Genomic DNA, 23,603 nt, shown 5'->3' on the forward strand with positions numbered 1-23,603 from the left:
CATTTAACCAAAGAAAACCTATTTTATTAATTATTCTTTCTAGTTTCCCCAGGTATGTGCCGAGTTTCGCTCAATATATAGCTTATTATGTGCGTAGCGGCAATTCTTACTTTGATGCTGTCACGACCCAGCTACCTCCTGCAGGCATCTAGCTCCGACTCGAAACACGTCTTCTGTCTCTGCGCATCTACTCACCACTACTCAAACTTTTACCGCGTGCACCTAGCTCTGTTAGCTGTCAAAGGTCTTACTACTCGAAGATGTACTACTCGTCCAACCTTGCGGTTGGGAACTATCGACATTTTTCACTGGCTCTATCCTGATCGAATCTCAGCACATACCTTTCAAGCTTACGGAAATCTCTTACACCAGGCAGCGCTTTTGGCAGCTGCAAGCGAGAACAGTCGATGTCTATAGAGGTATGCTGAGGCATTGCTATAGAGACGTTTACAAAATCGTGTTGTTGACACGCGACGCAGCTGCTCCTGTTGTTGACACGCGACGCAGCTGCTCCTAGCGTACACAAACTGTCTGGGATATTGCACTACATACACAGTTCATTTCTGTTTTCGTTTCTAATAGAAAACTACATAAATGAATATCCGGGAAATGGAGACGGTTGCGAATGGTCCTCGCCGATACTCCAGGAGCAACAGTGTCCCTAATTTGCTGGGAAGTGGCGGTGCGGTCCCCTACGGTCTTGGCGTGCATCCGTGCGTCGCTGCGGTCCGGTCCCAGGTCGACGGGCACGTGCACCTTCCGCCGACCACTGGCGACAACATCGATGTACTGTGGAGACCTCACGCCTCACGTTTTGAGCAATTCGGCGGTACGTCCACCCGGCCTCCCGCATGCCCACTATACGCCCTCGCTCAAAGTCGGTCAACTGCACATACGGTTCACGTCCACGCTGTCGCGGCATGCTACCAGTGTTAAAGACTGCGATGGAGCTCCGTATGCCACGGCAAACTGGCTGACTCTGACGGCGGCGGTGCACAAATGCTGCGCAGCTAGCACCATTCGACGGCCAACACCGCGGTTCCTGGTGTGTCCGCTGTGCCGTGCGTGTGATCATTGCTTGTACAGCCCTCTCGCAGTGTCCGGAGCAAGTATGGTGGGTCTGACACACTGGTGTCAATGTGTTCTTTTTTCCATTTCCAGGAGTGTAGAAAACTACCTAAATGAAGATCCGGGAAATGCCGGATTCGTCAGCTAGTATGCCTATACAAGTTTATTTCTCATTGGTAAATATTTAAACTTTCGTCGCAAATTGTTGTTGTACACAACCTCTTGTAGGCATGAGTCACTCGTAATAAAAGCAGTATTTGTCCATCAGTCTCATCGATTATATTTGTAATGTATCAACATTATATCCTTCATAAAATGGAACTTGAGAATATTTTTAATGTGGAAATATTTAATTCAAGAATTTATTGTGACTTACATTAACAGTAGGTCTAATTAATTACACTCTTCCAGTGCCTATTTATTTATGTGCTTACCTGCTTAGCGTGATGTTTAGCTGAAATGTATTTTCTTGATTTAGTAACCTGACCAAGTTAGTTTCATGATATCGAGCCCTCAGACCTAACTTCTAATGTCTGCTATTAGTTTATCACACTATTCGCGTCTATTTAACCACGGAAATATCACAGAAGGACTTACCTGATGACCGTTTGCGCACAGGAAAATAATGGGGATGCCACGACTGACACCAGACGGGTACCGGGTCGCCGTTCTGGTGGACCTGAATCCAGACCCGGAGAAGCTGGACGTGCCCAAACTGATGAGGGCGGGCCTGATGTGGATGGAGATCGCACGCCTGCTGGACTACTTTGTCGGAGCCATCCTCGTCCTCGACTTCAAGAATGTCACGGCAGCGCACCTCCCCAAGATAGGTCTCAACAACCTGCGCATTGCTGAGACTCTGTACAGGGTAAGCGCTGTATCGTGGTCGCAATGTCGCTCGAGCTATCTGTGGCTTCCTTCATTCACATTGCACTAACCATCACGCACACGCAAACATGATCAGTACTATATGAAATGTGTGTTCTTATAGAACAACTATCCAAGGATTTCCCCCCAATAATATCCAAACAGCAGACACTGTACACAATTTATTAAATTGCTAATACTAAACTCTTTTAAATAACAACAAATTCAAATAACTTACAGAACTTAACAAATGGTTAAAAGAATGAACTTTAAAAACAATAACGGCGGCTTGCCACATTAAATCAAAGAACCTTTTACAAAATCCAATAATAAGTTAACTTGGCAATACAATTTAAGATCATTTTCAAAATCTTTTAAGAATGATAATGACATTTGGTACCACAAAATCGGAAAACATTAAGAGCAGTAATAAACTAAAGAAAAATAATAGTAATGGAACTTGACACCACAGAGTAAGAGAAATTTCTTCTGCAAGAACAAATTACAATGGTGCTTTAAAAGACTTAAAATCATTTACATAAAAAACTTTAAAATCAAAGAAGCGCAAAACACAACCAATAAATATAATAACAAAATAATAATTTGATACAACCAAAGGGCAAGGGCAACTCCCAACGCAATCACAGACGAGCGATCTCACACTTCCGAGCCTTCCCACTAGAAACGGTCCCCGAAATAAACCACTGAAAGCCCCCCGACATGCCTCCCACAACTGCCCATCACTTACGCAGCTTGGTTATGTTCTGCAACACACGACAGATAATATCAACACAAGATAAAATTTAAAAATCAGATAACAATATAACATACCGACAGCACATGATAACCACGGCGCCGTTAACTCGGACGCTCTTAACAAGTGCCGGAAGCCAACACACACAAGTGTCAAAAAACAATTCTCGCTTCTTAAAACAAAACAACAAAAGCCCAGCGCACATGAATAGTCAAACCAAAGTCTTAGAAGTGCCTTAACGACACCAAACCCGACTATTCCACCAACTTAATAATAACACAGTGAGATAAAAATACAGAACATACCACTAAATGCTGTTACACAAACCAAATTGACGAGATCGTGTTGTCCAGGTCCCAGAAGACCACATTTACCAAGCAGAAGTAATTCAATATGCATATACCGTCCAAACCCGCCTTTCTTAGGCAGACTTTACCTAACACATCAAATACCAAATATATCATACACGAACGCAAATCTGGGCAGGTAACAGGAACCACCTACGTGAATACCTTCAAAAAGGAACAAACAGGCACCACCAAAGGTAAAACTGAGCAGATCGGGAGGGCAACGACCGACTCAGCGGGATAACCAAAAGATACTCCAGTTCAGCAAATAAATTAGTGCCAATAAATATCGTAACGTGACACACACACACACACACACACACACACACACAGCAAAAACTTCCAACAACGCCGTCCCACATCAGAATGAAGTTCAGAAACCGCTGCTGGAGCTTCCAGTGGAAAATCTGACGAGCCAACCGGGCCCGCACCCTTACCTGGCAAACGACTCCGAAAGTCAGCAACTAGTTGTCTCCGGGCCAGAGTATCACAGGACCCCACCGGACCTCAACATCAGACAGGCAGGCAGAACAAGTACGCCGACTCCAATTAATCACCACCGCATGGCCAGCACAGCGGCGAGTCGCCTCCGCCCCAGACCACTCTGCTCATATTGCGAGGCACAACAACCTTAGCGCTAGACACCAGCAGGTCAGGCAGAGCGAACTTAACGTTCCGTGCAGTACCCGGAAACCCAACTACCCTATCGCTTTCCGCCGGCCTCCGCAAACACACACCAGCGACGTAATAGCACTCACCACCTGAGCGCCATCCGCACCGGGGAAGAGCGAACTATAATCGATTATAGTTCGCGCTCTAAACAAGACCACAGGATAGCGAAGCGCGCCATATCGCTATGCAGATTTTCGAAATAGTTGTTTACTTAAAATGTTCAAATGTTCAAATTGCTCTGAGCACTATGGGACTTAGCATCAGTGGTCATCAGTCCCCTAGAACTTAGAACTACTTAAACCTAACTAATCTAAGGACATCACACACATCCATGCCCGAGGCAGGATTCGAACCTGCAATCGTAGCGGTCGCGCGGTTCCAGACTGAAGCGCCTAGAACCGCACGGCCACATAACTTAAAATGTAATTTTACCTCTACAGAATTTACCTGTACTCTAAATCGTAAGTTTTTCAAGTCACTCCAACTAAAGCTTCTTTGTATCCGAAGAAATTCTGGTCGTATGTAAAGTACACAAGCGGCAAGACGCAGTCAATACCTTCGCTGCGCAGTGCCGATGGTACTGTTATCGACGACTGTGCCGCTAAAGCGGAGTTATTGAATGCAGTTTTCCGAAATTCCTTCACCAGGGAAGACGAATGGAATATTCCAGAATTTGAAACACGAACATCTGCTAGCATGAGTTTCTTAGAAGTAGATACCTTAGGGGTTGCGAAGCAACTCAAATCGCTTGATACGGGCAAGTCTTCAGGTCCAGATTGTATACCGATTAGGTTCCTTTCAGATTACGCTCATACTATAGCTCCCTACTTAGCACTCATATACAACCGCTCGCTCACCGATAGATCTGTACCTACAGATTGGAAAATTGCGCAGGTCGCACCAGTGTTCAAGAAGGGTAGTAGGAGTAATCCATTTAACTACAGACCTATATCATTGACGTCGGTTTGCAGTAGGGTTTTGGAGCATATACTGTATTCAAACATTATGAATCACCTCGAAGGGAACGATCTATTGACACGTAATCAGCATGGCTTCAGAAAACATCGCTCTTGTGCAACGCAGCTAGCTCTATATTCGCACGAAGTAATGGCCGCTATCGACAGGAGATCTCAAGTTGATTCCGTATTTCTAGATTTCCGGAAAGCTTTTGACACCGTTCCTCACAAGTGACTTCTAATCAAGCTGCGGAGCTATGGGGTATCGTCTCAGTTGTGCGACTGGATTCGTGATTTCCTGTCAGGAAGGTCGCAGTTCGTAGTAATAGACGGCAAATCATCGAGTAAAACTGAAGTGGTATCAGGTGTTCCCCAGGGAAGCGTCCTGGGACCTCTACTGTTCCTGATCTATATAAATGACCTGGGTGACAATCTGAGCAGTTCTCTTAGACTGTTCGCAGATGATGCTGTAATTTACCGTCTAGTAAGGTCATCCGAAGACCAGTATCAGCTGCAAAGCGATTTAGAAAAGATTGCTGTATGGTGTGTCAGGTGGCAGTTGACGCTAAATAACGAAAAGTGTCAGATGATCCACATGAGTTCCAAAAGAAATCCGTTGGAATTCGATTACTCGATAAATAGTACAATTCTCAAGGCTGTCAATTCAACTAAGTACCTAGGTGTTAAAATTACGAACAACTTCAGTTGGAAGGACCACATAGATAATATTGTCGGGAAGGCGAGCCAAAGGTTGCGTTTCATTGGCAGGACACTTAGAAGATGCAACAAGTCCACTAAAGAGACAGCTTACACTACACTCGTTCGTCCTCTGTTAGAATATTGCTGCGCGGTGTGGGATCCTTACCAGGTGGGATTGACGGAGGACATCGAGAGGGTGCAAAGAAGGGCAGCTCGTTTTGTATTATCGCGTTATAGGGGAGAGAGTGTGGCAGATATGATACACGAGTTGGGATGGAAGTCATTACAGCATAGACGTTTTTCGTCGCGGCGAGACCTTTTTACGAAATTTCAGTCACCAACTTTCTCTTCCGAATGCGAAAATATTTTGTTGAGCCCAACCTACATAGGTAGGAATGATCATCAAAATAAAATAAGAGAAATCAGAGCTCGAACAGAAAGGTTTAGGTGTTCGTTTTTCCCGCTCGCTGTTCGAGAGTGGAATAGTAGAGATATAGTATGATTGTGGTTCGATGAACCCTCTGCCAAGCACTTAAATGTGAATTGCAGAGTAGTCATGTAGATGTAGATGTACTTCTGTAAACCTTGACGGTTGCATTTTTTCTGAGACATGCGAAATGTAACAGGCAAGCATATGTAAGCGGAGATCTATTTCCTAAATTCGTGCTCACATACAGAAACGAGAGCAAACTACCAGAATACATGTTCGTTGACATTAAACAGCCCAACAGAAAATTATCCATGTATGTAATACACAAGCCACCTAAAGTCGGACAGCTCTTTAGCTTTGAATCTGCACCCTTAAGTCGTTGCACGACCACGTAATTATACCTGGACATATCGAAATAAATTTTCTAAGCAACAGTCCTTTAGTATCAGAATTCATGCGCATACTTTTCTGCTCAAACGTCGCACTGATTCCACTTGGGCGTGCTCACCGTGCACCAAGACACTCATACAGGGTGACAAGTATTGAACTATGGCCACTGTCATGAATGACGATGATGATGATGATGAAATGATGAGGACAATACATACACCCAGTCCCCAGGCAGAGCAAATCAACAACCCGGCTGGGAATCGAACCCCGGACCTCGTGATCCAGAGGCAGCAACAATAGCCACTAGACCACGAGCTGCGGACATCAGGATTGATGAAGTTAGGGAATTCTGCTACTTAGGCAGTAAAATATCACATGACGCCAGAGCGAGGAGGACATAAGAAGCAGACTAGCACAGGAAAAAAGCGTGTTCCTGGCCATTCGCAACGTATTGTCCCGCACTATATTCATGCGATGGTTAGATTGGACTGTGAAAAAACTGAATTGTGTAAAAATTGGGACTATTTACGGGCGCTGATGACCGCGCAGTTGAGCGCCCCACAAACCAAACATCACCATCATCAATCCTAATGTTAAGTTTCTCGGTATTCTCATGCCTGCTACTTCTCATTAGTTTCGTCTTTTTTCGATTTACTGCCAGTTTAGCTTTAATTACAATGGAACGAATACCCTTAGATGCATACAGGCGTTGGTATAAGTCAATGGGGACAGCTGAAAATGTGAGCCCCGCCCGGGACTCGAACCCGGGATCTCCTGCTTACATGGCAGACGCTCTATCCATCTGAGCCACCGAGGACACAGAGGATATTGCGACTTCATGGACTTATCTCTGGCACCCCTCCCGTAAGACCAACATCTGATGATGGGACCTGGTGATGTGCTCACATCCATCATTATCCGGTGTACGTGTATACAAACAATGCATTCAACAACAAAATTGTACGTTTCTCTACAAATGTTGCTACAAGGGAAGGTAATCAAGGTAGGTCCGAAAACTGAAATAGGTTTCTTTAACGAAGGGTTAAGATAGCCAATCGTTTACACCAACTTTATTGCATTGCCCTAATTCCAATACTGACTAACGGTATCTAAAGTTTCAGAAACCTTAAGTAGAACAAGACATATTAAAAACAGGACATGTATCACTTACACAGGATCACACTGCATTCGGAGGTAATATTCAAATATTGTCTGCAGTAAATGTCCAAAGATAAATTATTCCTAAATACAATAACATATTAATACTGTTGAATGACAGCAATGTTCCCAGTAGCAGTCATTGTTTGGATTGAAATATCCATTTAAGAGGGTTGGAACTTAAATAGTGACAACTATTAATTCACAACCGAAACAAAAGAGTTACATGTTTGCACCTGTTACTGTCCTTAAAAGTAGTCACCAGCGTTGTGTAGAACCTGTTGCCAGCGATATGGAAGGCGTAGTATACTGTTAGCAGAGCCTGTTCTCTTGATGGTGCGAATGGAGCTGTCTACTGCCTGCCGAATCTCTGAAAGAGTTCTGAACTGAATGCCACGAAATGGTTCCTTCATCTTCGGAATCAAATCAAAGTCACAAGAACTTAAGTCCGGGGACTACGGTGGATGGTACAGTATTTCCCAGTCCCATCGACAGAACACAGTAGCCACAGCTTGCCCTGCATGCGCCCTCGCATTGTCGTGCAAAATGATGGGTGTCTCGCCGCCTTTTTCGCAAAGCTGGTCGCAGGCAGCCGGCCGGTGTGGGCCAGCGGTTCTAGGCGCTTCATTCTGGAACTGCGCGAGCGCTATGGTGATGTCCTTAGGCTAATTAGGTTTAAGTAGTTCCAAGTTCTAGGGGACTGATGACCTCAGATGTTAAGTAACTTAGTGCTCAGAGCCATTTGAACCATTTTTGGTCGCAAGTGATGATCCAAAATCGAACAGTAGCACTGTGCATTGACGGTCTGCCGCGGAGGAACGTAATGCGTTAGGGTAACACCATCACAGTGGTACATGATAATCACCATAACTTTCATCATACTGGGGCTATGACGCCATTTGTTGGATTGGCGTTTCAGTTTTGACTCGTTCGATGTGGCCCATGTCTCATCCAGAGTTATGATACGGCGTAAGAAAGCCTCTCCTTCGTAACCATAGCGCTCCAGGTGCGTCTGAGCAGCGTCGTAACGCATCCATTTCTGCATTTCCGTCAATTCGTGCGGAACCCTTCGTGTGCAATTTTTCGCATGCCCAGGCCTTCCTTCAGGTTTGCGAAGCACAGTCGTATGCATTAATCTGCTTTCGTGGGTGAGCTCACGAATCATTTGGAGTCGATCACTGTCCACTAACGCTGCAACAGAATGTACTTCTTCAGAGACGCTAGGACTATCTGCCTGATGCATGTCTGCCACAGTTTGCCGACCTTCGTTGAAGGCTTTTACCCAACGTGCCACTGTTCTGTACGTCAATTTCGATGGGTATATCAACAACGAGTGCTATCAGCGACAATAGTAGATTCCATTGCATAGTGTCTCCACAACAGTGTTGTCACTATTTAAGTTCCAACCTTCGTATTTTTGAGTCACCGTTAGTGTGGAGTCATTTTTAAGGCAGCGTCTATAACATATGCCAGGTGCAGCATAGTGAGAAGCACAATATGAAACAACCATTGGTGTGTAATGGAAAGAATAAAAATATGATTTATATAGAATAAATTTTTTATGACAGTAAGTTCTTCTTAATTTTCTGCCTACCAGTTATAATTCCACTTAACATTTGTGTAATTTAATTGCATGTTTGGTCAACCCCTTACTTTTACCATTATCTGATTTGATGAAAGCTTCAGCTGTAAGTCAACTATGTCCATTTGATTATTGTAAAACAAACTGGTAGCCAAGATCGCAGGAATTCTTTTTATTCCACGATTACAGGTTCCGGCGATACTAAAGCCGCCATCATCGGATCTAGGGAAGACAGAGAACACTATAAAGTGAGCTTGGATTCCACTTATATAAAACGTATACATATAAATTTAGTTACACACCTTAGGACACATACAGGTTACAACATCAAGGCAAACAATGGTGATATTAATGGTTGCCTATAACATGCAGGCCTTAAAAAATTGTCGTAAGAAGCACCTTGGCGTCCAAGATAGATGACATTATGAATGTTATCTCCATCTCTTACAGGCGCAAGCTAGGTATTACCGCAACTCTGTTCTTACACTGCAGGCCGCGTCGCGAGATGGCGCTAGCAGAAGAAGCGCCAATTAATGTCACAGCTCGAGTCATAACATGCTATGCGTGTGTGGTAACATTACGTTCGTAATTCTAGAGATTACTTACGACAATTTTGTAAGACCTGCGTGTTATAGGCAACTATTAATATCACCATTGTTTGTTCATATATGTGTGAAATCTTATGGGACTTAACTGCTAAGGTTATCAGTCCCTCCTAAGCTTACACACTACTTAAACTAAATTATCCTAATGACAAACACACACACACACCCATGCCCGAGGGAGGACTCGAACCTCCGCCGGGTCCAGCCGCACAATCCATGACTGCAGCACCCCAGACCGCTCGGCTAATCCCGCGCGGCACCATTGTTTGCCTGTAGGGCCTATGTGTCCTAATGTATGTAACTAAATTTATATGTATATATGTTATATAAGTGGAATCCAGGTCCATTATTATAGTGTTTTCTATCCTTTCTAGATCCGATGATGGCGGCTCTAGTTCCGCCGAAACCGGTAATCATGGAGTAAAAAGAATTCCTGCGACCTTGGCTACTAGTTTATTGTTTTACAAGCATCTAGATCGCTCCCACATGAGCACAGTGAGCTCCCTTCGAAACATTTGATTGTTATCCTAGTCAAGTCCTCTATTCTTTCGCCTAAACATATATTGGTTTTTGATATTACGTATTTCAACAATGTAACCGTAGACTTCCGCGGCTGTTGACACTGTCAATAAAATCCTTTTGGACTGGTGACCGCATTGTCAATCTATAAAATAGCCTGACGTTTCGGCCACGGTTGCAAGCGGCGTTTCTCAGGGCTTTGTGCTCAGGTGATTGCCTGTCAGCTCAGCACAAAGCCCTGAGGAAGACTGTTTGCAACCGTGACCGAAACGTCGGACAATTTCACGTACTGACAATTCGGTCAACAGCCCAGAAGAATTTCATCGACTATTTCAGCAATGTTACATCTGATACGGTTTTCTAGTAACCATTTGGAAATAGGTATACACTTGGATGGGAACTAGCGGTGAATGCAAAATAAAGGTATATTTTAATCCAATCAGAGACTTCCAGCGCTTCAGTTTATTATAATTCAAGAAGTTTGTTGCCGCTGTTTACCTCACTGCAACTCAAATATTAATAATGTGCCAAATGTTTCAATTCTATTTCAAAAACCAATTATTTTATAGATAATAGCGAGATTCTCTTTTTCATTGTCATTAACAAGTCTTTCTTTTTCAGACGGCCTACTGTACAAGAGTTAAATCAATACACATCGTCAACGCACCCAAAATAATTGATATGGCTCTCACCGTGGTCAAATCTGCACTTTCTCCAAAATTAGGGGAAAGGGTAAGTTCTCCTCACTGTTAATCCTTTCGTCAAACTGTAGTGCAACTGGAATTGTCGCTTACTTCAAGCGACGATTTAGTTATACTAATAGATGTAGCTTATGCCGGGTATGAAACACCTATCACATTACTCCATCCGAAGGATGTGAAACAGGAAAAAATCGTACGTGCCCTAATTTCCCTATCTGCTACAAAGATTGGCAAAGTCATGTGGACTGTATCCTAATGTTTCACATGAAAGAAAATGAGTTCATTATCGTGCCTCTTAGTAAGCCTTATGGTTGTCAGTTTAATGAGTTCATTATCGTGCCTCTTAGTAAGCCTTATGGTTGTCAGTTTTGTACAACGAGAAAATTCTTAGCAAATCGATTAGCTCTTCATTGGAACACCGTGTCTCCCTTTGTTGGATGCGGAGGGCAGAATAATGAACATTTTCAGGGCAATAACTGTCTCACAGAAGGACTTCATTGTAAACGAAGGAGAAAGTGGTTACTTCGGGAGGTTTCACCACGCTATAGCTATGAAGCTCTACATTGTGTTTCTGGTACAGTTAAATCCTTGAACCGATTTAGAAACGATAGGTTATTATCTGAAACAACCCCTCTCTACAAGTCTACTGGCTGAACAAATGCTAAACGCGAAATTTCGTGGTGATCACAACACTGTAATGAAACTCCATTGAATTTTTGCAACAATAACAGGAAGGAGAGGGGTGCTGAAAGGAAAAAGAAATAGTATGAAGGGTATAAATAACTGTATGTAGTCAGTTAAAAATGTATGCCGGACCAAGCCTGGAACCCGACGTCTTTCGCGGCACTGGACCATCAAACGCCACACAGCTTACAAACTGCAACTTGTCACGGAATCTTCCTCTTTCCTTCCCAACTTTAGCTGTCATGCTTCCGTGATACCGGCGCCTCCAAGAGAGTGGGGAGTCACCTATAGACTCGTTCTTCGTACTGAGATGTTATTCACTTACTCTGAGCAGTGCTGTTTACCCATTTGGGGTAGCTCCCGCAGTTCCGTGAAACGTAAGTGAGATCTGGTCGCATTCGGACAAATTGAGGCTTTCCACTCACTTTTGTATGAGTCCGTACAAGACATTTAAAGTCTCTGACGTTCCTCTGCAAAGGGGCTAAGTTCTGCGCAGTGACGTCAACGTCAGTAAAGACAGAAAGAGAGAGAAAAGGGTGCGTAGTTATCATTGTTGGTGATTCATGAAACCGATCCCCTCGCTTCTTCCCCACCAAAGTACAAGAAGTTGCTATGAAGATGCATCTACCAAACAGGGTTTCCTGTATCTTCCATTACATTATGCTGTAACCGAAGAGAGTCTCCATGACCTCCTGAGACCGTCCAACCCTCAATTGCAATGCACATGAATTGCGATAATTTTCTGTATAGTATACAGGATGTATCGTAATGAATGGCGTAAACGCAAACAGTTGAAGCTACACGCAACAAGAAGCAAAAAAGTCTCCGTAAAAAGTAGGTCCACAAGCGAACCGTTTCCGAGATAATAGCGACTTTGTGATTACCACCCACTACTGACGTGATGCGATCTCTGTTTACATTTTCCAGACACAATTGCAATGCCGGCTTATACTTACCATTCCTATTCTGTTCAAAAATGGTTCAGAAGGCTCTGAGCACTATGGGACTTAACATCTATGGTCATCAGTCCCTGAGAACTTAGAACTACCTAAACCTCACTAACCTCAGGACATCACACAACATACAGTCATCACAGAGGCAGAGAAAATCCCTGACCCCGCCGGGAATCGAACCCGGGCGTGGGAAGCGAGAACGTGCTATTCGGTGTAAATGTGGAAGTGACGCCTGGAAGTTCTGAGTCCGGCTCATCCTCTGTGCTTAAATTTCATTCGAAGACTTCCCTCTGTACAGCAGCAGGCCCTGTCTCATACGTCACCTGGCAGCAAGTGTTTACCTATCGATCGTCTGACAGCGAGTGATTTTTCATCTATCTCCAAGCAGCAAGTGTCCTCTTACTTAACACTCTGAAAGTTTGCTGTTTCTGCTAGGGTAGGAATGTCACCAGTCAACTGCAGCAGGCGTTGCGAGTCCCGAACGATAATAATTTTGTAAATAAGTTAAACAGATTCTTATTTTGTATGTTAAGTGGGGACCTAGAAACGATGGAGAAGCTCCGTCCCCGCCGTAGCTGCATCGGTCCACAACCCCACGACGACTGTCGCAGTCCACTTCACCCCCCCCCCCCCCCCCCCCCCCCGCCGGCCCACACCGAACCCAGGGTTACTGTGCGGTTCGGCCCCCGGTGGACGCCCCCAGGGAACGTCTCACACCAGACGAGTGTAACCCCTATGTTTACGTGGTAGAGTAATGGTGGTGTACGCGTAAACAGACTCTTACTCTCATGCATTTTGTCATGGTTGACCAATGATGGTCTGGTGTGCGGAGGAAGGCAGAAAATCTCCCCCATACCATGACAGGTTTCTAAACCTAGCATACCGAACGGCTTATACACAGGCGTCCATGGGAAACCACGCGTTCTACAGAAATAATTATTGTGAGCCAATCAGAGTGGTCATTGCAAGGATTTTACACTAACATTCTTTCATGGCGAGACTACGGAGAAACGGTGAACCCCTCACTTCTCCCGTTTTGGGATCTGCACCTGGCTTCACATGTTATCTTTCCAAAATGATGTCTCTCCAAAGCTGCAGAAAATCATAGATCCCTCACCATAATAAAGAAAAAGAAGAGAAAACGTAATTAGTACAGCGTTCATTGATAGCACTGATTATTGTCTGCCGTTATGGTGTAGCATTAAGAGATCGACTAAATTAACTGTGGGGATGTGCATATAACATAACATTATATTTGGGTCGCAGTTTAAGGGTGCTCTGCCATGTAACACATTCTACATAGGTGTTGTGCTGGGAGGGGTTGTTGTTGTTGTTGTGGTCTCCAGTCCAGAGACTGGTTTGATGCAGCTCTCCATGCTAATCTATACTGTGCAAACTTCTTCATCTTGCAGTATCTACTGCAACCTACATCCTTCTGAATGTGCTTAGTGCATTCATCTCTTGGTCTACGATTTTTACCCTCCACACTGCCCTCCAATGCTAAATTGGTGATCCCTTGATGCCTCAGAACATGTCCTACCAACCGATCCCTTCTTCTGATCAAATTGTGCCACAAACTTCTCTTCTCCCCAATCCTGTTCAATACTTCCTCATTAGTTATGTGATCTACCCATCTAATCTTCAGCATTCTTCTGTAGCACCACATATCGAAAGCTTCTATTCTCTTCTTGTCCAAACTATGTATCGCCCATGTTTCACTTCCATACATGGCTACACTCCATACAAATACTTTCATAAACAACTTCCTGCCACTTAAATCAATACTCGATGTTAACAAATTTCTCTTATTCAGAAACGCTTTCCTTGCCATTGCCAGTCTACATTTTATATCCTCTCTACTTCGACCATCATCAGTTATTTTCCTCCCCAAATAGCAAAATTCATTCACTACTTTAAGCAGCACCACCCGATTTAATTCGTCTACATTCCATTATCCTCGTTTTGCTTTTGTTGATGTTCATCTTATATCCTCGTCTGAAGAAACTATCCATTCCGTTCAGGTGCTCTTCCAGACAGAATTACAATCTCATCGGCGAACCTCAAAGTATTTATTTCTTCTCCGTATATTTTAATTCCTACCCCGAATATTTCTTTTGGTTCGCTTACCGCTTGCTCAATATACAGATTGAATAACAGCGGGGATAGACTACAACCCTGTCTCACACCCTTCCCAACTACTGCTCCCCTTTCATGTCACTCGACTCTTAGAACTGCCATCTGGTTTCTGTACAAATTGTAAACAGCCTTTCGCCCCCTGTATTTTACCCCTGCCACCTGGGAGGGGTAATCATCTACAATGCCTCACCTGGCAGTGACTATAGGAACCTCGTACAACCCATTACGACACCAAAAATAGACACTAATGGCTCTGATATAAGTATGCTAGAGCTATGGTTGCCGAGAAATTCAGTTCTTTCCACCATAGTTGCCGTCTGCGCCATTTGTATCATAATGATGTGAAGTAGTCTCTGCGGATTGAGGTAGTTGGGGTGAGTAAATGCATCCTAGCTGCTCCTGTGAAGCGATTTCGAAGCTCTTGGTGTACAACGTTGACGGTGACGCTCGCCAATACGAAACCGCTAATACGCCACGAGGGATATAGCTTCCCATGATTGGTACTCACGTCTTCCCATAATCACCTCGATGGTAGATTAAAGCAGGAAAACGTGCCTATCAATATGAATCTTTTAGGTGGCATAAGAAACGTCAGCAGGCTCCTGCACAAGGAACATCATTAGACTAATGATTTACTATGACTTTAGCGCTGAGATATTTCTAGTAGATTAGTTATGTCACCTGGTAGTTCGGTTGAGCACTTATAAATTTTTCATGTACAGAAAAAACTGAAGAGTCATTCATCTTAGTCACGCCGTTTAATTTTTTTTCCAGCCTTCAAAGTACGTGGGAAATGATGCCTGTAGCATGTGAAGCGGGGGTTATATCACGGACTTCGGTAGCGTAGCATTGATCGAGGTGACTCACTATCGATGCAAATTTAGTCGCTTCCGCTGTAATATCGACATAGCAAAAGCTAGCCTCGACCTGGGCAAACGGCCAAAACGGTGGGAGGCTAATAGCCAGTCGCGGTACTGCAGACAGTTCCGCCCTGTAATCAATATTATTATGTTATTGCGGATCTGTCTTCTCAGCGCTGATCACGTCGAGGTCAGCTCTGACGGCAATATTAGATCGTGTACTGCTGCCCGTACTTAGTAAGTGCTGAATCACACACTGAGAATGGGCTTGAACAGTTTTATTAAAGCGAAATTACAAAACGGAAAAAAAGTTAGTTGGTATAGGCGATTTCTCAATATACAGCAAGAAAAACAGAATAAACATAAAGTAAAAGATTAAAAATTTGTTTTCAGGCGACAGTGAAAAGCATCGATAAACTTCGAGAAATGTATGGTAACAACTGTGCCACAAAATATTAATTCACAACCCGTTTCGATCATTAATTATCTTCACAGTGGAGAAATATTGTGGCAATTTCAGGTGTCATACAGACTGCTTAACCAGAAAAGATGCCAAAACTGACTTGTAAACAGGAGAAAAAGATACGCCATAATACTGGCTTAAGCAAACAGCAGCATGATTTCATTTTTCAATTGCTTCTGATTGCTTATGCACGTATTATGGCGTGAACTATCTTTTTCTGATGTCTGAAAGTCAGCTAACGAAAACAAGCTGGGCAGATAGAAAAAGTAATGAACAGGTCTTAAGAGAAGTGAATGAGAACAGAACGCTGCTATATTATACAGGAAGGAGAAAACCTCGTGATGACTGGGTGTTGTGTGATGTCCTTAGGTTAGTTAGGTTTAAGTAGTTCTAAGTTATAGGGAACTGATGACCATCGCTTTTAAGTCCCATTGTGCTCAGAGCCATTTTGAAGGAGAAAATGAACAATGATAGGGCACATCATGAGATACAACCAGTTCCTAAGGAATGTATTTGAAGGAAAAGTTTTAGGGAAAAAAAACAAGAGGCAGGCCAAGAGCAACGTATTTCAATAACATCAAAGAAGATATGGGAATAAAATTCTATGAAGAATTGAATAGGATGACAAAGGAGAGAAGAACATGGCTAAATCGACAAGGCATAGTCCTTAATTTATGATGGCGCAAGTCGACTATGGCATTTTTTTCTGGTTTAATAACATTTATGGCTTCTGAAGTTGTTACAATAGTTTTCCACCTTGAAGATAATCAGTTCAAAAATGGTTCAAACGGCTCTGAGCACTATGGGACTTAACATCTGAGGTCATGAATCGCCTAGAATTTACAACTACTTAAACCTAACTAACCCATTGACATCACACACATCCATGCCCGAGGCAGGATTCGAACCTGCGACCGTAGCAGTCACGCGGTTCCGGACTTCGCGCCTGGAATCGCTCGACCACCGCGGCCTGGAAAATGATCAGTGGTCGAAACCAGTTGTGAATAAATATATTGTAAGACAGAACACTGTTTTCGCTGCATTCCTCCAAATAAACTAAATATGTTACAGCTCCAAGGAGTAAGTAATAAACATTAACACAGCGCTCGAAGAGGGGACACTTTGGCGGTTGACGCCATTCATTTGTCACCGCACTGTCACTCAACTCGCGCCACAACTTTATCTGGATGTCGCGAACGGAGCTAACGACTGCGACGATAACAGTCGATGTTTGTAGCGGTCACCTTAATACTAATAACTCTAAACAACGAACTCCACAATGCTACAATAATTAAAAGCTTCATAAATCTTCTGATGATGAGTCGCTACACGACTTGTACCCGGGCATCATGTAACAAAAATTAAACCATCACAAAAGGCGCTGGTTGCAATTATTTTTGAAAATCTTAGAACAGAGTCTCTCTCTGAGAAAGGCATTTAGTTTTGATCTATCTATGTTAAGCGAGACTGGCAGTCGCTCCCTGCAATTAAGACTGAATTTACTCAATAGGCACGACGTTGGAGGTAATCCTGTGAGTTGGCACCAAAGATTGATACCCCTCAGAAACTTTGGTATCCATCGCCACTAAGCGGGATAAAGGTTTCGATCACGAACGATGTTAATGTTCTTTTCTGCATGGATCCGTCTACACATTGTGAACAACAGCTGATGCACTGGACAACCATAGACCTGCGCTAAATTCGCTCTTCTAATCTACGGTGTTATAGTGGAGGCCATTTGGTAAATCGTCAGAGCAATCTTCTACGAAGGAAAACAGTCTGTAAAAACTACTGCTTATCACGATGTAATGAGAGGTCACGACAGTCCCATCTTCACTCTTAAGACGATACACGATACTAACTGGAGTACAATCTTAATACGACGACTGATGTTCGCAGGTAATGGCGCACGTCGAAGGCTCGGATACAGTCTTCCAGTATGTTCCACGAGAGTTCATGCCAAATGAACTAGGTGGCACAGGTGGCCCGGTAGATGAGATACATGGTAAGTCAGCAAGTTTGATGTATCCCTAATGTCAAAACTATTTCGTGTGTTTTACAGAGACAGGAGTGGGGGAAGGGGACACGAAGTTCATCACACTAGAGAAAGTATTATATTGCATACTGACTTCGATTTGGATTGTTGCCGCGTTGTTGTGTTTTTAAACGAGCCCAACGCAGGACGCTTCTCAATAAAATACCGAGTGATTATTATTAAAGTTAGCTTTCTACGGAGACCCATTGTGGGCTATAATTATCGTATGGCAGCGAAACTCGGATGTTATGCTGATGCAGTTAATAATAGTCAACACCATGCCCTCCTCGCATGCACAGGAGCTTTTCCATCCGCATCCCGTTCCTAGTCCATCACATGTGAAAACATTTCTATACGTATTTATTGCATTCACAATGCCAAATTTGTACCTGGAGGCCAAATTGCAACTAATTGTTTCAGCGTGAATCGTTTCTGTACTAACGCATTAGAATATTTACCAAGTTTTGCTGCGCTTTAACTACAACCACCATTTATGTTACACAATTTGTAGCACAAAATCTAATTATACATGCATATGTGCAACACGGGTACGTTAGAAGAGCATTGCATGAATTTTAAGTTCCCTTTCACTAAGACGAATAAACATTAAGTACATCCGTTCATCAAAACTATTCAAGGAGCTAAGAACTAGACTTGTAAGTCTCTTCGTGTTTGCTGCCGGATCCTAAAATCAACTTGACTCGATATTTCGGTGATCCAACTGTCGCCATCTTCAGGAAAAGGCTGCTTCTGCTGATGAGTCCCGCTGAGAGATTACGCCAGGGACGTCCTATATAGGCTTTCAGTACACGGCTCATGCGCTGCCCATCACGGTTGCTGCGCTCCAAGACAGGGAGGTGGCGCCGCCCTTAGTGGAACACTGCTGGCAACGATATATCGCACAGGGCCGCACCCAATAACGTTCAATTTTGATGTGGGAGAATACAGGATTCTTGCTAAGAGGTAACCCACTGTCTCTGTTGATTAAATTTCCGCCAACCTAATTTCAATCGCCTCTTTATAGACACTGTTCCAAAAACCGGAAATGTTGGCAACTACCACAGTTGCATAAAATTTCATACTGTGTCCCTCATTTAAGCAGTGTTCTGCTACTGCCGATTTTTCCGGCTGTTGTAGCCTCGTATGACGCCGATGTTCCACACACCTGTCATGCACTGTGCGAATCGAACGGCCACATTGACACGGAATTTTGTACACATCGGGTTTCCTAAGCCCCAAATCATCTTTCACATAGACGAGTGTGCCCTAATCTTAGAATGTGGACGGAACACACTCTTAATGTTAAAATTCCTTAAAATTCGTCCCATCTTAAGCGACAAGCCTCCAGCATAAGGAAGAAAGGCCACGGATCTATATTCCTCTTCATGCTCCTCCGGAGATGGTCCAGACTCTATAGCCCGACGCATCTGCTTCTCGGTGTATTCAGTTTCCTTAACACCAGCCATCAAATGCACAAGTTCTTGGGTTAAGTTGTCCGCGTCGGAAATGGCATATGCTTCCCGTACCAAAATCCTAAGGACGCCACTACGTTGGTGTGGTGGATGACAACTCTTAGGATGCAGATACCTATCTGTGTGCGTCGGCTTTCGGTGAACACTGTGTCCGAAAGTACCATCTGGTTTTTTATAAATCATAACGTCTAAAAATGGAAGCATCCCATCATTTTCAACTTCCACCGTAAATCTGATGCGGGGATGAAGACAGTTGAAGTGGTCCAAAAGTCTATTAACTGCATCACGTCCATGCGGCCAGACTAAAAAGGCATCATCCACATACCTCCAGAAGCACGTTGGTTGAAAAGCTGAAGTCCTCAATGCCATATCCTCAAAGTCCTGTATAAATAAATTGGCGATTATGGGAGATAAAGGACTACCCATAGCCACTCCATCATTCTGTTCAAAAATGTTACCGTTAAATAAAAAAATACGTGGATGTCAGCACATGACGACAAAGCTTCACTAGCTCCTCATCCAGTTTTTCACTGATCAAACTAAGGGACTCTTCCACAGGAACTCGTGTAAAAAGGGATACCACATCGAAACTCACTAACAGATCTGAAGGACTCAACTTCAAAGATCCCAATCGTCGAATAAAATCCACCGAACTAGAGATACAGTGTTGACACTTGCCAGTAAATGGACTGAGAACAGACGATAAATACATTGCCAGGTTATAAGTGGGTGCACCCAAATTACTAACAATAGGGCGTAGAGGAACCCCTTCCTTATGCAACTTAGGCAGACCATACAACCTAGGCGGAACTGCAGCACCAGTTTGAAGTGTCTTTCGCAAATCTTCCGACAACATACTCTTTTTCAACAGTGAAAGTGTCTTACGCTTGATCCCTTCTGTGGGGTCACTGAGTGCGATATATCGTTGCCAGTAGTGTTTCACAAAGGGCGGTGCCGCCTCCCTGTCTTGGAGGGCAGGAACCGGGATGGGTGGCGCATGCGCCGTGAACTGAACGGTGGCCTATATGCGACGTCGATTTGCAGCCGGGCGTCAGTTCTCAGCGGGACTCATCAGCAGAAGCAGCCTTTTCCTGGAGATGGCGACAGTTGGATCGCCGAAATAACAAGTTGATTTTAGGATCCGGCAGCAAACCCGAAGTGACTTTCAAGACTTATTAAGCCAGGAAAGCCTACGTAACGACAGCTAAGAACTAGTCTAAGAGAACTGCTTCATGTTGTACACAACAACTTGAGTGCTTGCATTTATCAAATTCTATGAAAGTATGACACACCCTTCACAGAGAAAGGTGGCATTATTTAGGAAGGATACTAGCCATCCACGTGTCATCCTAATACAAGAGCGTCTTCCCATTCAAGGTTGTAGTATTTGTATATTACATCAAACGTCCTTCTCGTAAATATGACTGATGGTGATTTTTGTTGACCTTGATTCCGATGGCCGCCATTTATGTAAAATTATTATGTAGGCTACATGTTACTACATTACCTTCTTGTAAACTGAATAAAGCAATACTAGAAAATGGGAAAAATCTACTTAATTTGATCAATATTTCACAGCTTCAAACGTGACAGTATTCAACACACTGGAAGTATGAATTAAAAAACGCCTTCAGTCACCACTTTTCGTGTTTTGTTAAGGACACGATGCATTTCGGGCCCTTTGGGTCCATCATCAGGTGTAATTTGTCTTAATACATGCCTTATTTTCTCTTGATGCATGTACCTGTCATGAAAAGGTTACGAATTTCGTAAGTCGAACGCTGAAAATACACTCCTGGAAATGGAAAAAAGAACACATTGACACCGGTGTGACAGACCCACCATACTTGCTCCGGACACTTCGAGAGGGCTGTACAAGCAATGATCACACGCACGGCACAGCGGACACACCAGGAACCGCGGTGTTGGCCGTCGAATGGCGCTAGCTGCGCAGCATTTGTGCACCGCCGCCGTCAGTGTCAGTCAGTTTGCCATGGCATACGGAGCTCCATCGCAGTCTTTAACACTGGTAGCATGCCGCGACAGCGTGGACGTGAACCGTATGTGCAGTTGACGGACTTTGAGCGAGGGCGTATAGTGGGCATGCGGGAGGCCGGGTGGACGTACCGCCGAATTACTCAACACGTGGGGCGTGAGGTCTCCACAGTACATCGATGTTGTCGCCAGTGGTCGGCGGAAGGTGCACGTGCCCGTCGCCCTGGGACCGGACCGCAGCGACGCACTGATGCACGCCAAGACCGTAGGATCCTACGCAGTGCCGTAGGGGACCGCACCGCCACTTCCCAGCAAATTAGGGACACTGTTGCTCCTGGGGTATCGGCGAGGACCATTCGCAACCGTCTCCGTGAAGCTGGGCTACGGACCCGCACACCGTTAGGCCGTCTTCCGCTCACGCCCCAACATCGTGCAGCCCGCCTCCAGTGGTGTCGCGACAGGCGTGAATGGAGGGACGAATGGAGACGTGTCGTCTTCAGCGATGAGAGTCGCTTCTGCCTTGGTGCCAAAGATGGTCGTATGCGTGTTTGGCGCCGTGCAAGTGAGCGCCACAATCAGGACTGCATACGACCGAGGCACACAGGGCCAACACCCGGCATCATGGTGTGGGGAGCGATCTCCTACACTGGCCATACACCTATGATGGTCGTCGAGGGGACACTGAATAGTGCACGGTACATCCAAACCGTCATCGAACCCATCGTTCTACCATTCCTAGACCGGCAAGGGAACTTGCTGTTCCAACAGGACAATGCACGTCCGTATGTATCCCGTGCCACCCAACGTGCTCTAGAAGGTGTAAGTCAACTACCCTGGCCAGCAAGATCTCCGGATCTGTCCCCCATTGAGCATGTTTGGGACTGGATGAAGCGTCGTCTCACGCGGTCTGCACGTGCAGCACGAACGCTGGTCCAACTGAGGCGCCAGGTGGAAACGGCATGGCAAGCCGTTCCACATGACTACATCCAGCATCTCTACGATCGTGTCCATGGGAGAATAGCAGCCTGCATTGCTACGAAAGGTGGATATACACTGTACTAGTGCCGACATTGTGCATGCTCTGTTGCCTGTGTCTATGTGCCTGTGGTTCTGTCAGTGTGATCATGTGATGTATCTGACCCCAGGAATGTGTCAATAAAGTTTCCCCTTCCTGGGACAATGAATTCACGGTGTTCTTATTTCAATTTCCAGGAGTGTATTAAGCCGGGAAAGCCTACGTAACGACAGCTAAGAACTAGTCTAAGAGAACTGCTTCATGTTGTACACTACAACTTGAGTGTTTGCATTTATCAAATTCTATGAAAATATGACACACCCTTCACAGAGAAAGGTGCCATTATTTAGGAAGGATACTAGCCATCCACGTGTCATCCTAATACAAGAGCGTCTTCCCATTCAAGATTGTAGTATTTGTATATTACATCAAACGTCCTTCTCGTAAATATGACTGACAGTGATTTTTGTTGACCATGATTCCGATGGCCGCCATTTATGTAAAATTATTTTGTAGGCTACATGTTACTATATTACCTTCTTGTAAACTGAATAAAGCAATACTAGAAAATGGGATAAATCTATTTAATTTTATCAATATTTCACAGCTTCAAACGTGACAGTAATTAACACACTGGAAGTATTAATTAAAAAACGCCTTCAGTCACCTCTTTTCGTGTTTTGTTAAGGAAACTGTGCATTTCGGGCCCTGTGGGTCCATCATCAGGTGTAATTTGTCTTAATACATGCCTTATTTTCTCTTGATGCATGTACCTGTCATGAAAAGTTTACGAATTTCGTAAGTCGAACGCTGAAAATATATGCGAAACAGTGGAATAGATGAATGGTGTAAACTTACCACATCATCCTAGAAAACCGTTTTTAACGTGTTAGCACCAGCATCGCTGTTGGTGTTCTGGCATGCCAATTCCTTTTTGAACGTTTGAAGATGGCCGCCTAACTGTTTTATGTGGAACCTTAACCACAAGTTTATGAGTACATGATATCCTTACGCACATAAAATATTGCGCAAGTTATAACTCATGTAACTGTTACGAAATTGATTCCTTTTTGCGAATTCGTCTTCGTGTCAGCTACTTGTGACAAATGTAAATTTGACGGACCGGCGCTCAAACCCGGATATCCCGGTTAGCGCGAGCGGTCGCTGTAACCATTTCGGCGGGTCTGAGCACGAACAGCTGATGTCACCGGACTCGCAAAACGCAGATTATTTCCGTAATGT

General features: G+C 44.2%; 1 protein-coding gene and 1 non-coding gene across 3 annotated transcripts in view; one reads left to right on the plus strand and one right to left on the minus strand.

Annotated features, from left to right (window-relative positions):
• Window positions 1–23,603, plus strand: part of LOC126365962 (alpha-tocopherol transfer protein-like) — a 104,614-nt gene that overhangs the window by 68,031 nt on the left and 12,980 nt on the right. Inside the window, exons 4-6 of one of the 2 annotated variants that reach the window (XM_050008757.1) lie at window positions 1,687–1,936; window positions 10,669–10,779; window positions 17,744–17,849. In XM_050008757.1, coding sequence (XP_049864714.1) covers window positions 1,687–1,936; window positions 10,669–10,779; window positions 17,744–17,849 — 467 coding nt within the window. The remainder of the gene's footprint in view (window positions 1–1,686; window positions 1,937–10,668; window positions 10,780–17,743; window positions 17,850–23,603) is intronic. The other variant, XM_050008758.1, reaches the window with a different exon arrangement.
• Trnat-ugu (transfer RNA threonine (anticodon UGU)) lies at window positions 6,927–7,000 on the minus strand. Its single transcript has one exon. It is a non-coding gene; the product is annotated as a tRNA-Thr (tRNA).

The sequence above is a fragment of the Schistocerca gregaria genome, chromosome 4 (genome assembly GCF_023897955.1).
Source record: "Schistocerca gregaria isolate iqSchGreg1 chromosome 4, iqSchGreg1.2, whole genome shotgun sequence".
In the NCBI taxonomy this organism is placed as follows: domain Eukaryota; kingdom Metazoa; phylum Arthropoda; class Insecta; order Orthoptera; family Acrididae; genus Schistocerca; species Schistocerca gregaria.